Below are 14,827 nucleotides of genomic sequence, written 5' to 3'. Positions count from 1 at the left end.
GTTCGAAGAAACTTCACACCATGAATTGGCTCCTCATATACCAGATATTGGTCTAATGTATAGATCTACATCTGGTGTGCTCGAATTTTTGGCCAATTACATCAATCACGAAGGCTTTTGTTCCGACATTGCATTGCTGCATGGCCAACAATATGGTAACTGGTGGCGACATATCATCATCTATTATATTTGGAACGTTCCAGGTCTTGCACAGTATATTGATAACGGCATGACTACTAAACTCAGGAATGTTTCTCCAAGGTATAAATTTGTTGTTCTTGGCTAGCCTTTTGTTGATCCAGGGGTCTTAGCTTCTGCCATGCCCGGGATCGGAATAACGTTTGATGACCTACGGATGAGCATGTATTACTCAGGTCCCAGTTCGATGCATTTTTTCCTTCTAGCTTCTTTCCGATTTCCTTACCGATTCTTCCGTAACAATAATGCGGAACCTGATACGGACAAATATCAGTCCAAGCGTTGGGAATATAAGGAACTCGCCCGATGCCTAGTTTCAGGCATGCAGCTTGACTGCCTCGTGAGAATGGAAAAGATATTATTCATCACGGAAACCGTCTCTCGTCACAAAATCCACCTCCACATAACACCACTATTATATACCATAATGGAGTCTATGTGGGACGCCAGTAGAGCTGGAAGGAGCTAGCGAAGGATATTACGCTGGCAGCTCAATAGTGCAAGGGATTTCTTGGACGATGTATCGAGGGCCGGAATAGATCTCCAAGAGTACGGACGGGAGGAGCGGGCCTTGTTTTTGAATAACGAAACCGTGAGGAGGCGTAGATTCACCAGCCGGGTCTATTCTTATTGTCCATTTGACAGTCCATGCCTTGTGTCAATTTCACACGGGCCAAACCCCAACGACTGGGAGTTTATCTGGGATCATTTCACCGAAGAGTTTGCAGGGGAGTTTTGGGAGATGGAGGAAACGTCTCTGAGAATACCTGGCGCATGGGTCGACTAATGGGTCACAAATGCAATATCGGAGCACCACATGAAATCACTTCACACCCATGTATACAGTCAGAAACAATCACGTATCAAGAAACGATGCATATCAAGCAACCATGTCTTGCCCATGTTCGCGTCCTAACTTGTACCCATCCTCGGAGCCCAAGCAAGCTCACTCACTCGACGTTTGATGCGTATAGATAAATATCCAGAATAGCCCCCCGAGTTCCCAACCCGTTGTGTCTCTGTGTACGCCGTATATTTCATCAAACCTACAAAGAAGTCCCATTCGTGTACATCAGGGTATACCCTTTGGCCGTCCATGTCTCATACCGACCATGGCACTGCCGCGTCGGTCCCCGCAAGAAGAGTAAAAGATTGCATTAAATTATTCTACGTTTCAGCCTGAAAACAGAAAATCCCCATCTCACAGGGATCTAGTCTAAGCCTTGCCCATCGGGGCCGCCTTGTGCCTTGCCGCGGCGCCTCCGACAATCATGTGCTTGGCCGTCAAAATGGTGGACGCGATCCACGCGCAAAATGCACCCGCCGCGACAACGGCGTCGGCCCGACTCGCCCTGCAGACGGAGCCCTCGCAAAAAGTCAGGTTGCCGACATAGACAGCGAGGGCGATGAAGGCGGCAAAGTAGAGGGCGGTGTTGAGCCCCTGGACCGCCAGCGCTGCGTAGGGATGCGCGAGTCGGCTGACGAAGCGCGGCGCCAGCTCCAGGTACAGAATCGACAAGATGGACATGACGGACGCGGCGAGGAGGAAGCTGACGGAGCCGTCTGCTGACTGAGACGTTAACGTCCGGTACCAGTTTATGACTGCCGCGGTTCTGTTAGCAATTCGGCCATGCCCCGATTCTCCAGCAGCGCTGATGACGCACCGTACGCAGAAAGGCCGAGATTTGCCGCAGCCAAGATGCCCTGGAGAGCCCGGAGAGAGACACTGCCTACTCGGCTCATGCTGGGCAAGGGATCAGTTCGAGGGTTTTGCTGTAGAGATGATGCTGGCTGGCAGGTTGGCAGCCGTACATGCGATGTCGAAAGGAAAGAAAAGACATGGGAGACGACGGATCAAACGAGGCAGAAAAAGGGCGACAAGGACCCCTCCCCAAGCCAAAGGATGCTACACACGTCTACAAACGCACACGTTTCATTCATACGCAGAGTCTTGGTGTCCTATATTGGAGATTGCAAGCAAGGAGGCGGTGGGAGGGCCGTGCAAAAAGGGGATCATCGCTGCGTCACTCGGATCGTCCCAATGCGGTAAATGAACCTTTGTGCATTCGATTCGACGACACAGCCGGCTTGGCTACGTATTTGCGGGATCAAATTGGCTACTTGGGCCATTTGCTGCTTGGCTACCGAGGGGGTGGTTGGGGCATTGCAACATGACGGTCGATCCTGAGACTCCCGAGAAGATGTCTGAAACAAGAGGGTGGAACCCGCCGTCGACAATGCCACGGCCAAATTGAGCAAAATACTAGCAACATGGGACTGTGGAAAGATGGAAAAGAAGATCCCAGCTTGTCGCAAGCAGAGGGAGGGACAACTGTGACGGAGCTCAAATCCCCGTCGACATAATTGCGGACAGGTCGCCCCAAAGTGGCTGAAGAAGTAAGGCGAGTCTCTCTCGGTATTCCTGGGCTCGTAATTGAGGTCTTCCTCTTCCTCTTCCTCTTCGATTCCGTTTTTCCATTGTCGTCTGTACCAGACCGGGTTCGTCTGCCGAGACTTGCATCACACTTGCTGTTCTCGGCGTCTCACCAGGACTCTGGCATGAGCCGAGGACTTGGTCGTGCATCGCGAGAAGACAAACTGCCGCTGCACAAACATGTTCAAATACGAATGACGCTGTGTAAAGCTCCAATGTCTGGCCCAAATTTACACGTGTAATTTGCAGCCCTCTGCTGCCGCTGCAAACTTCTGAAACAGCGTCGGTGTAGTGATTATACCTCAGACTTACTTTGGGCGGTATCAAGGGACATTGTTTTGAGGCCGTGTGCTCGACCTGACAGCTACCTATTATTAGAGCCTGACCTGCAAAGCCTGTTCACGTAGAGTAGCGTCGGTAGACTCTCCACGACCAAGTATTGCCAACGAGACATCCATCTCACTTCGCACTTGTGGCCGTGTACCTATCATGCAGCCCAGCAAACACATTGAAGGCGTGGTCATGTTCCACCATGATGAGGTTGCATCATCCTTCGCAGTCGCTGGCCCATGTGCCGACTGATGATACGAGACGCTTCATGGTTGTTGGCTGGAATGCTCTAAATAACGGCGACAATCCTCATCCCAACTGCCAGCATGGCCATACTTGGCCGTCGTATTTGTCGTGTAACAGTATAGACTTACAGCCGAGTCTGTTATGCATGAGCACGACTATATTTTGCCATGCCTCTACGTGAGGAGCTACTTGATACGCGCATAGCACAATCGACAAGGAAGAGCGACGAGATTTGTAACAATTCGAATAGAAACGTGGGGTTGGGTCACGCTGCTGGAATAGATGACGATGACAAATAGAGAACGCTGCTCTTTCGCAGTATGGCAACATGTCATCGGTCGGCCTGGGATATTGCTATTGGTGTGCTTTGTATGCGTGTTTGCTGCCTGGTAATAAGCTTCCGTCTCATCGTCAGTCTCCTCTCCCATCTCTAACTTGATAGGGCTGGAGACGCCGGCTCATGCTCGAATCTGGAAGCTCTGTCAGGTCTCCTGTGACCAGATCGTCCAAGTGTCAACTCGGTTTGAATTGCAACAGCCAGCAAGTAATGTAATCAGTCATCCTTTGAGCTCAGTGAAAGTCTGGATTACGGTTTCTCCATGAGAACCCCGATGGGGGTTGTCTGTGAGGTGCCTTTGTGTGTCTAGTCATCGTCTTCCGTCTGCATCACATGTTGCGCCCGTGGAAGAGACATTTGCAGAGTGAGCGTTGGCACCCATTGGTGCAGGCACGCACAGGACAAAGTTAGCTGCTGGATAGGAAGGGTCGCATTGATCTCGGTCAGATGGCGTCTGTCTCGGCCATCAAAGTGGCACCGTCTTGGTCTGGTGCTGGTGTCCGCAACAGGTTGCCACCAATCCCAAATCGCGGTACGAATTGGTCCTTGGCATCAATTCACATGTACGTCGAAATATTGACGGAGAATTGATGTGGTGGCTGACGGCGCGGATGGTTTGATGGGATGACGGCCAATGGGAACCAATAATGCATGCGTAGGCGCTGTTGATGGAAGGGAGAATTGCCGGGAGGCGAAATCACAACGAGACGTCAGACTCACTGGGAAATGCCCAACTGGGCTTTGGCAAGAGCGCTGGGGCCAAGCAAGCGGGCCAAAACGTGAGGGAGAAGTGCTCAACCCCTGTTGTGCTCAACCCTAACCCTGGAACTATGGCTCCCCGCCGCTGTGCACAGCATGGCTCTCCGAGAGCTTCACCACCGGCGGAATTGCTTCCACAACAACCTCAGGTCGAAAATAGCCTTGGCATCCGTATGCACATGTGCGTCAGTTGGCAGTGGGTTAGGCGCCCTTGTGCTACCAACCTCGCGCCGTCACTGGCCCCTGACCACGTTTCCAATGTCCGTGTCAACATTGAAAATCTGGGGCTGCCGAGGTCCCGCCGTACCTCGGCCCAGAGCACACCTAGTGATAGCCACGGACATGGATCAATTGATGACGACCTACCGATGCTGTCGTTACTCCGTAAAATCCCCCATCGCGTTCGGCGTCATGCCCCAATCGAGTGTCTGCGCGGTCGTATTGGCTTGAAGCTTCCTCCTTCCCCCTTCTCCCCCAGCTTTTTACCCCAGAGCCGGCTGTTGCTCTGCTCTCTTCTTCTTCATCCTTCCCAGCCAACCTCGCCCCAGCGTCTCCTTCTTTGACTCTCGTCTGCCCGTTGCCATCCTCCCGCCCGCGCCCGCGACACAATCGGCATTCTTAGGTCCGTTGGTTGGGAATCCTCACAATGCCTCCCGCACAAGATCCCGCCGCGCTCCAGGCCGAGCTTGGCGCTGTTCCTCCCGCCGGCTCCCCCTACGGTGTTCCCGTCCCCGGTTCTGAGCGTCCCGGCCGCAGCGCTGTCTACAGAGGCTGGAGGTTCCGCGACAGAGAGCTTCTGACCACCTTTGACCCCAATGTGCGCTCTGTACACGACTTATTCGAGGCTTCAGCCCGCAAGTGGCCCAAGAAGCGGTGCATGGGCACTCGCCAATGGAATCCCGCCACCCAGACTTGGGGAGACAAGTTCGAATGGATGACGTACGGCGAGGTTGCAGAGCGAAGAACGAACTTTGGCGCCGGTATCGTTGAGGTCCATAAGCGCATTGGGTATACCAAGGACAAGTACGGTATTGGCGTTTGGTCCCAGAACCGTCCCGAGTGGCAAATCGCTGGTACGTCTTTCGCCAAGTTTATTCCCGAATGAGATATATCTAATCACTTACCGTTGCTTAGATCTCGGTGCCTCCTCGCAATCGCTTTATACTGTCTCGCTGTACGAAACTCTCGGCCCCGACGCTACCGAGTACATCATCAACCATGCCGAGCTGCCTAGCGTTGTGTGCTCGCTTCCTCACATCTCCAAGCTCATCAAGCTTGCACCGCGCATTCCGTCCCTCAAGCTCATCGTATCCATGGACCCGCTTGAGCATGGTGAGCTTCCTGGACTGTCCAAGGCCGACGTTTTGAACGACCTTGCGGCTCAGCACGGCATCAAGATCTACTCCATGAGCGAGGTTGAGAAGATTGGCGTCGAATCTGGCCGTTCCATGCGCCCTGCTGGCTGGGATGACATTGCCACCATTAACTACACCTCCGGTACTACTGGCGCTCCCAAGGGTGTCGTTCTCACGCACGGAAATGCTATCTCTGCCAACGCCGCTGCGCGTCTGGGTGGTCACGTCAAGGAATCCGACATTCACATGTCATACCTACCCCTTGCGCACATTTATGGTCGTCTGATTGATCACATTGCTCTGTCAGAAGGCGCCGCCGTTGGTTTCTTCCGTGGCGATGTGTTGGGTCTCGTCGATGATCTCAAGATCCTCAAGCCCACAGGCTTCATTTCTGTCCCACGTCTGTTTAACCGATTCAACTCGGCCATTCGTAGCGCTACTGTGGAGGCTGAAGGCTTCAAGGGCGCTCTTTCAAGGCATGTCGTCAACTCCAAGAAGGCTGCCATGAAGGCTGCTCCCGGTCAGGCCTCCAACACCCACTTCTTTTGGGACAGAATCTGGACCCGCAAGGTCAGAGCTGCTGTTGGTTTAGACAATGCTCACACCATGATCAGCGGAAGCGCTCAGCTTGACCCCGACGTCCAGGAGTTCCTGCGCGCTGCTTTCGCCAACACTTTCCAGCAGGGCTGGGGCATGACCGAGACATATGCCACCGGCACTGTTCAGATGAAGGGTGACTTCTCTACCGGCAACGTTGGGCCCCCAATGGGTGACGTCGAGCTGTGTCTTGAGTCCGTCCCTGAGTTCGACTACACCGTCCACGATAAGCCCAATCCCCGTGGCGAACTACTCGTCAGAGGCCCTGCCGTCTTTAAGGAGTACTACAAGAACGAGGAGGAGACTAAAAAGGTCCTCGAGGCTGATGGCTGGTTCCACACCGGCGACATTTGCGAGATTGATAAGCTTGGCCGCTTCAAGATCATTGACCGCAAGAAGAACGTCTTGAAGCTGTCTCAGGGCGAGTACATCTCCCCTGAGCGTATCGAGAACGTCTACTCTGCCAACACCAACCTCATCAACATGGGTTATGTGCACGGCGATGCCAAGGAGTCTACTCTGGTTGCCATCTTTGGCGTCGACCCTGAGAACTTCCCTGCCTGGGCCTCCAAGGTCCTGGGCCGCACGGTCTCCAATGACCCCAGTGACATGCGGGCTGCTGCCAAGGACCCCAAGACCAGGCAAGCTTTCCTCAAGGTTCTCGACAACATTGGCCGCAAGCACAAATTCAACAGTTTTGAGAAAGTCAGGGGCGTTTACTTGGATGTTGAGCCCTTTAGCATTGACAACGAGCTCCTCACCCCGACGTAAGTTTGCATCCTGCAGCAGCGTACCTTTGGTTCAGGACAGATGGCTGACTAACCCATGATAGCCTCAAACTCAAGAGACCCCAAGCCGCCAAGAAATACCGCGCCGAAATCGACGCCATGTACGCTGAGATTAACAACGCCCAGCCTGCTGGCTCGGCTAAGCTGTAAAGAGGAGAATTATTATTCATTTTAGATTATTAACTTATTCAAAAAAAATTTAAAAAGAAAGGCTAGATGGAGGGCATCTAGTAACACTGTATTTTGGCCGTACCTAGGCCAGGGAACCGTGACTAACCACGCAATCATTTTAGAATGTAGTGGTTTTGGCGTGGAATCTGTAAATCTAAGGCCGTGTAAGGTGGTTGGGGAACCCCGCCTACCTGTAACGCGATTAATAACGTCACGTGGAACGGGGGCTTTAGGACTATATCCCCTATATCTCGTATAATTAAAAAATAAGATAAGCTTTAATTATTATAATATAATTACCCTTACTTTAATTACCTAACTTTTAGTCTCTCTTATAACCTTATAATTTTTAAAGCTTCTTAAAAAGTTACTTAATTAAAATAGTAAGGATAAGCACTTAAAGAACCCTTATTTTATAGGCGCCTTTACCTCTAATAATAGAGAATCTAATAGAATTATTAAGTAATTAAGAGAATATAATAGCCTTAAGTAAAGGGAAAATACTTAAATAATTAAATAAAGCTATTATAGCTCTTTAAAATTAAATCACTTAATTAAAGAAGTTATAAAAGCTTTAAGAAAAGAAAAAGAAGCTATAAAAATTAATTCTTAGAATCACTTACTTAATAATAAAAAAGAGGCGTAACTTTTATAATTTAAAGAGAAGTAATAATTAAAAAGTATAGGTTAAGAATATTAACTCTTTTTATTATTTAATAAACCCTTAAAAGTATAAGATTTAAATAAATAACTTAAATTATACTTTTAATAAAGTAAAACGTAAGTATTATAAGAATTACTAGAAAATTCTCTTTACCTTAAATTATATAAACTTAAAATATAAGGTAAGATAAGACTAATACCTTAATAAATAGCTAGTAAATTAAAAGAAAAACCTTAAGAATAATTAAAATACGTTTTAAGATTAAACCCTTATACTTTTAAAAGACATAAAAAATTATAAGGCTTAAATAGCTATATAATTAAAATAAGTAAAGTAACGCGAAAATTAAAGCTTTATAAACTTTAATATTTACTTAAATTTATTAAAGAAATACTTAAAAAAAGCTAGTGAAAAGTTATAGGTACTTACCCTTTTTATTAAGCTATAACTTAAACTTTAAGATTATATAAACTTATATACCTTTATCTTTAAAAAAACCTAAGAAGAAGTAATTTAAATTACCTAATCATTTTAAAATATTATATTAGGGAGAAATAAGCGAAAGGTTAACTTATCTTAATTAAAAAGCTTTTTAAAGATACCTTAATAAGAAAGAAGTAACTTATTAAAGGCTTACCTTAATAATAAGAGGTTCTTATAATTAAATTCTTATAATTAAAACCTAAACTTAATTAAATAAGAAAGGCTATATTATTATAATTATAATAGTAAGAATTACCTTTAACTTACTTATAATAAATTATTTAAAAATAATTAAAATAATTAAGAAAACACTTAAAGGTTAAAGTAATTACCCTTACTTTAGCTTTAAGCTAAGAAGTATTAATAAGCTAATACTTTAATATAAAGGTTATTATATATAAGTGTAATACTATAAAAACCTACGTTAATCTTAATAGTTATATAATACTTAACCTTATTAGTATTAACTTTATAAGGTAATAAGAACTACGTTAAGTAAAGGTAATAGCTCTTATTTTATAATTAATTAAAACCCTTATAATTCCCTAATATAATATATATAAAGTACCCGTTTAAGCTATTAACTCTTATAAGTGTAAGCGTACCTTAAAATTATTATATATTACTATTAAAAGGGACCTAAACCTAAAGGGAAATCTTATCTTAATAGAAATATATATATTAGTTAAATAAAAGATACATATAATTATATATAGCTAAAAATAGTAATATAAGTCTTAAAAAAGGGGTTTCTTACTAGATAATCCCTATAAATTTACTAAGAAGTACTAGAACGTAGCTTAAATTTACGCTATTATTAGTATATTTAAGAAAGACTTTCTTACTCTAAGGGGTAAAGAGCTAATAAAAGGGTATAATTCTATAAATAATATTTTAATAAAGCTTTATAGCTTTAAGAATATCTTTATAGATAATTATTTTAAGACCTTATTATTATATAAGAATACTAATTATAATATTAACCTTTTACTTAACGTTACGTTACCTTATAAACTTATTTACCTATTATCTTAAGCTAAGTTAAAGAAGTTTTATTAGTATATTAACGAAAACCTAATAAATAAATAAATAAGACTCTTAAAAAGCTTAATTAAAGTATTAATTTTATTTATACCTAAGAAGAATAAAACCCTAAGATTATATATAAATTATAAGGGATTAAATAAGATAATCTAAAAGAATTACTATATATTACCTTTAATCTTAGAGTTACTTAATAAATATTAAGGGGTTAAGTTCTTCTTAAAGATTAATATTAAGAATACCTATTATAAAATACAAATAAAAGAGAGAGATAAGTGAAAGATAGCCTTTTAAACCTATTATAAGCATTATAAATACTTGCTTATACCCTTTAGCCTTATAAACGCGCCTATTACTTTTTAAAATTATATCTATTAAGCCTTATAAGGGCTAATTAATATTATTTATATAGTATATTTAAATAATATTTTAATCTTCTTAAAAATAAAAGAGAAATATACCTCTTATATCACCTAAATATTAAAACGAATATAAGTAGCTAAGCTATTTATAAAGCTATTTAAATATACCTTTTACTAAACCTTTATAGAATTTCTAGGGTTTATTCTATTAATTAATAGCCTTTTAATAGATTTAAAACAAGTATAAATTATTTAAGAATAAAAAAAATTAACCACGTATTATAAGGTATAAGTATTTCTAGAATTCTATAACTTCTATTAATAATTTATATAGGGTTACTTTAGAATAATAATACCCTTAACAGAGCATTAACAAAAAAACTACACTACATGTAGTTTTTTAGTGTAGTTTTTAGTGTAGTGTAGTTTTTGTAGTTTTAGTGTAGTTTAACTACACTACAACTACATTTGTAGTGTAATATGTAATTATAGAGAAAAATTTTTAATTATAAATATAACGTTGATTATAAGACTTATAAGGTTATAATTATTATACCTTAATAGAGCTAATTTAGCTCTTTATAATTCACTAATTTTTATACGTATAGCTTATAAATTAAGCGAGTTATAATAGGTTAAATCTTAGCTAAAAATTAAGATCCACTTTTTTAAAATAAGAGACTAAAAGCTTAATATCTCGCTTAATATCCACATTTTAAGGTTAATTTTTAAAGATTTAAAATCACGTGATTTTTAGCTTTATTTTAATATATAATATGCTTATATAAGCTTTTTTTTAGTAAAACTTTTTTATAATAAAATTTAAAAATAAAAAAGTTAAGTTAAAAATATAAAATCTATTATAATATAAGAAATAATATATATAAAAAGAAAGTATAAAATATTATTTTATATGAAAAATTTTAAGGTATTTAAATATATTATTTATAACTTTAATATATTTCTTATAACTTTAATATTTAATATTTTATATTTAAGTTATAGGGTAATATTATAAATATTATTATTTTATAAGATATTTATATATAAATAATAGAAATTTTTAAATTTATTATATTAAATATATTTTACTTATAATAATAATTTTAAATAATACTTACTTACTTAATATAATTCCCTTATAATTCCCTTTTATTTTATTTTTATTTTATTTTTATTAGTTTTTTAATCCCTGTTTTTAGCTTATTTAAGCTAATTAATCCCTGCTTACTAATATTAATATTAGTAAGTAAATGTAGCTCTATTTTAGCTTACTAATTATATTAGCTAATAATAGCTTATAAATTAATTAATACTACATATTACACTAATTTTTAAAATGTAATGTAGTGTAGTAAAACTACACTACATTACACTACACTAAAATTCACTAAAAACTACAAAACTACACTACTTCTAATGCTCTGACCCTTAAATACCTTATTAAAGGAAAGTTAAAATAGTAAAAAGCTTAATTACCTAACCTTTATAAGTAAAGAATAACTAGCGTTTAACCGTTTAAAGAATACCTTTATAAGAGCCTTTCTCCTTTAATATTATAATTTAAGTAAAGTAGTTTAAATTAAAATAAACGCGTTTAACTTTATAATAGCTAGAATTCTCTTATAATTAGAGCATTAAAAGTAGTGTAGTTTTGTAGTTTTTAGTGAATTTTAGTGTAGTGTAGTGTAGTATAGTTTTACTACACTACATTACATTTTAAAAATTAGTGTAATGTGTAGTGTTAATTAATTTATAAGCTATTATTAGCTAATATAATTAATAAGCTAAAATAGAGCTACATTTGCTTACTAATATTAATATTAGTAAGCAGGGATTAGCTAGCTTAAATAAGCTAAAAACAGGGATTAAAAAACTAATAAAAATAAAATAAAAATAAAATAAAAGGGAATTATAAGGGAATTATATTAAGTAAGCAAGTATTATTTTATATTATTATTATAAGTAAAATATATTTAATATAATAAATTTAAAAATTTCTATTATTTATATATAAATATCTTATAAAATAATAATATTTATAATATTACCCTATAACTTAAATATAAAATATTAAATATTAAAGTTATAAGAAATATATTAAAGTTATAAATAATATATTTAAATACCTTAAAATTTTTCATATAAAATAATATTTTATACTTTCTTTTTATATATATTATTTCTTATATTATAATAGATTTTATATTTTTAACTCAACTTTTTTATTTTTAAATTTTATTATAAAAAAGTTTTACTAAAAAAAAGCTTATATAAGCATATTATATATTAAAATAAAGCTAAAAATCACGTGATTTTAAATCTTTAAAAATTAACCTTAAAATGTGGATATTAAGCGAGATATTAAGCTTTTAGTCTCTTATTTTAAAAAAGTGGATCTTAATTTTTAGCTAAGATTTAACCTATTATAACTCGCTTAATTTATAAGCTATACGTATAAAAATTAGTGCATTATAAAGAGCTAAATTAGCTCTATTAAGGTATAATAATTATAACCTTATAAGTCTTATAATTAACGTTATATTTATAATTAAAAATTTCTCTCTATAATTACACATTACACTACAAATGTAGTTGTAGTGTAGTTAAACTACACTATAACTACAAAAACTACACTACACTAAAAACTACACTAAAAAACTACATGTAGTGTAGTTTTTTTGTTAATGCTCTGCTTATAATTAAATAATAAAAGGTAATATTACTTTATTACGTTTTAATCTTAAAAGTTTATTAATATAAAAAGAAATTATAAAATATTAAACTAAAAACTATTTATTATAATAGAATTATTTAAATACTAGTAATATTATATAAAAGGGGTAATAAACCTAGTTAAGATTCTATTAGATTATTATAACCAGAGCATTAACAAAAAAACTACACTACATGTAGTTTTTTAGTGTAGTTTTTAGTGTAGTGTAGTTTTTGTAGTTTTAGTGTAGTTTAACTACACTACAACTACATTTATAGTGTAATATGTAATTATAAGGGCTTTAAAAGTAGACTTATAAGCTTATAAAAATAACCAAAAAATACTATAATTTTAGCTCATTATAATGCTATAAAAATATCCTTTATAAGTTACTTAATAAGTAAGATATTAAAGTTTAAAGAATTCTAAAAATAAAGATATTAACTTAATTTATTTTAAGTATTTAATAAGAAATAAATGCTTTTTAAATGTTATTTATATATATATAATATATGTAATTAATATAAAAATTTAAAATATTTTTTTTTTACCTTAATTATATGTAAATAATATTTTAAAATATTTTTAGTTTTTATTTATATTTTATTTAATTAAAATAAATCTATAAAAATAAGTAATAAGTATTTTTATATTTTATATAAGTTATCTTAATAGCTTATTAATATAAAACGTATAACTTTATCTAATATATATTTAATAAAATTTATATAAATTATTTTATATATAATTATATATTTTTTTAATTTAATTAATATATATTATTTATATTAAAGTAAAATTATATATATTATTAATTTATATATTATAAAGTATTTTATAAGCTTAAATATATATTTAATATATTTAATTTTATATATATAAAGATTAATATAAATATTAAAAACTTTATTCTTAAGTTTTTTTTATTCTATATATTAAAACTAATATAACTTTATGAAAAAAAGAAGTTTAAAAATAAGAGTAGTATCATTTTAAAGCTTATAATCTTAGCTATTTAAAAATACTAACCCCACTTAATTCCACCCATTAATTATAAAGATAATAGCCGCGGTATTTAGTGGGGTAAGTTAACTAGGGTAAAACGCTATGGCGTTTTACCCCACTTTAATAAAAAACGCTATAATTTTTATTTCCTAATATCTCTTCGAATACTTAACTAGAATTTATAAGCTTATAACTAATTAATAGCCCTTAAAAAGCCCTTTAATCTAATACTAGTTGCATAATTATAAGTCTAGTATTCTAGGAGTTATATTCGGTTAAAGTTTTAAGATATAAAGGTTTCCTATAAGCTATATATGCATGTTTTAAGTGATAAAACAGCATATTATCACACAATATAACGCCTTTAATGCATTATAAGCACACTAGCTTTTTTAACTGTTTCACTATAGTTACATTTTCTCGTAAAACTATTCTATTGTTTTCCACACGAATATGCATGTTTAAGGGGTAAGTTAGGCATTAAAAAAATGCCTAAATTCTAAGGTTTCTAAAACCATTTATATTATAAATTTATTCTATATATTAACTGTGTTCTCCCGCTTTAAAGTTTAGAGCCTCTCTTTTCTACATTAATCTTCTTACCCTTATAACTCTATAAATACTTAACTTTTATTTAAACTTTTTTTATTATTAAATAGCCTTAAATTTAGGCTATCTTATAAAAATTTTTTATTATTTAAAACCTACCTTTATAATGGATTAAAATCCTCTTGGAATTACACCTCTTATTATTACGGATAATTTAAGCTTTTCTTAGTAAACTTCAACTAAAAAAGACTATACAAATGATAAGAGCTATTAATTTCGCATAAAATCATATATTATTCAATATAACCTTTTTTCTTATAAGGTTTTAGCAGTTAATTTAAAAAAACCACGAGAAATCACCTTTTTTTGCAGCTAGCTAAGCTGTAACTTTACTTTTACATGCCTAGCTAGCTGTTTTTAGTCCTTTAATGGTTTAGCACATTATAGGAAAAAACATCCTACTATTATAGTATTAAAAGCCGAAGAAAACGATAAAATAACTAGTAAGTTACTTCTTTTATTATTTTATATCTTATTATATTATTAATTTATATATTTATAATATTATAAATTTATAATTTACTAATATACTTATAAATAGTCCCTATTATTACAGAATTACCTTTAATTTCGGACTTTTTAACTAAATCTAGCTTTTCTAGCTTTTTAAGAAGCAATAAAAGACCTAAAGATAATACTATTACTAGTAGTAGTAATGGATTTTCTAAGGATACTACTCTTATATTAGCTCTTAAATTTATGCTTTAAAATAACCTATCTTTTACTACT

General features: G+C 36.2%; 2 protein-coding genes across 2 annotated transcripts; one reads left to right on the top strand and one right to left on the bottom strand.

Annotated features, from left to right (window-relative positions):
* Window positions 1-1,414: 1,414 nt before the first annotated feature.
* Window positions 1,415-1,941, bottom strand: J3458_000142 (uncharacterized protein; the record flags this gene model as incomplete). The annotated part of the gene is made up of 2 exons (XM_066115964.1): window positions 1,415-1,800; window positions 1,863-1,941. 2 exons carry the CDS (start codon window positions 1,939-1,941, stop codon window positions 1,415-1,417), a joined length of 465 nt encoding a protein of 154 aa, XP_065977845.1.
* Window positions 1,942-4,615: 2,674 nt separating this feature from the next.
* Window positions 4,616-7,534, top strand: FAA2_1 (medium-chain fatty acid-CoA ligase faa2). Its single transcript, XM_007817591.2, has 3 exons — window positions 4,616-5,377; window positions 5,439-7,023; window positions 7,089-7,534. The coding sequence occupies exons 1-3, from the start codon at window positions 4,951-4,953 to the stop codon at window positions 7,192-7,194; spliced, it is 2,118 nt and encodes a 705-aa protein (XP_007815782.2). The 5' UTR covers window positions 4,616-4,950; the 3' UTR covers window positions 7,195-7,534.
* The last annotated feature ends 7,293 nt before the right edge of the window (window positions 7,535-14,827 follow it).

This window comes from Metarhizium acridum, assembly GCF_019434415.1.
Source record: "Metarhizium acridum strain ARSEF 324 chromosome Unknown scaffold_1, whole genome shotgun sequence".
NCBI classification, from domain to species: domain Eukaryota; kingdom Fungi; phylum Ascomycota; class Sordariomycetes; order Hypocreales; family Clavicipitaceae; genus Metarhizium; species Metarhizium acridum.
The sequence above is the reverse complement of the archived record's forward strand: the minus strand, read 5'-3'. Positions and strand labels throughout refer to the sequence as shown.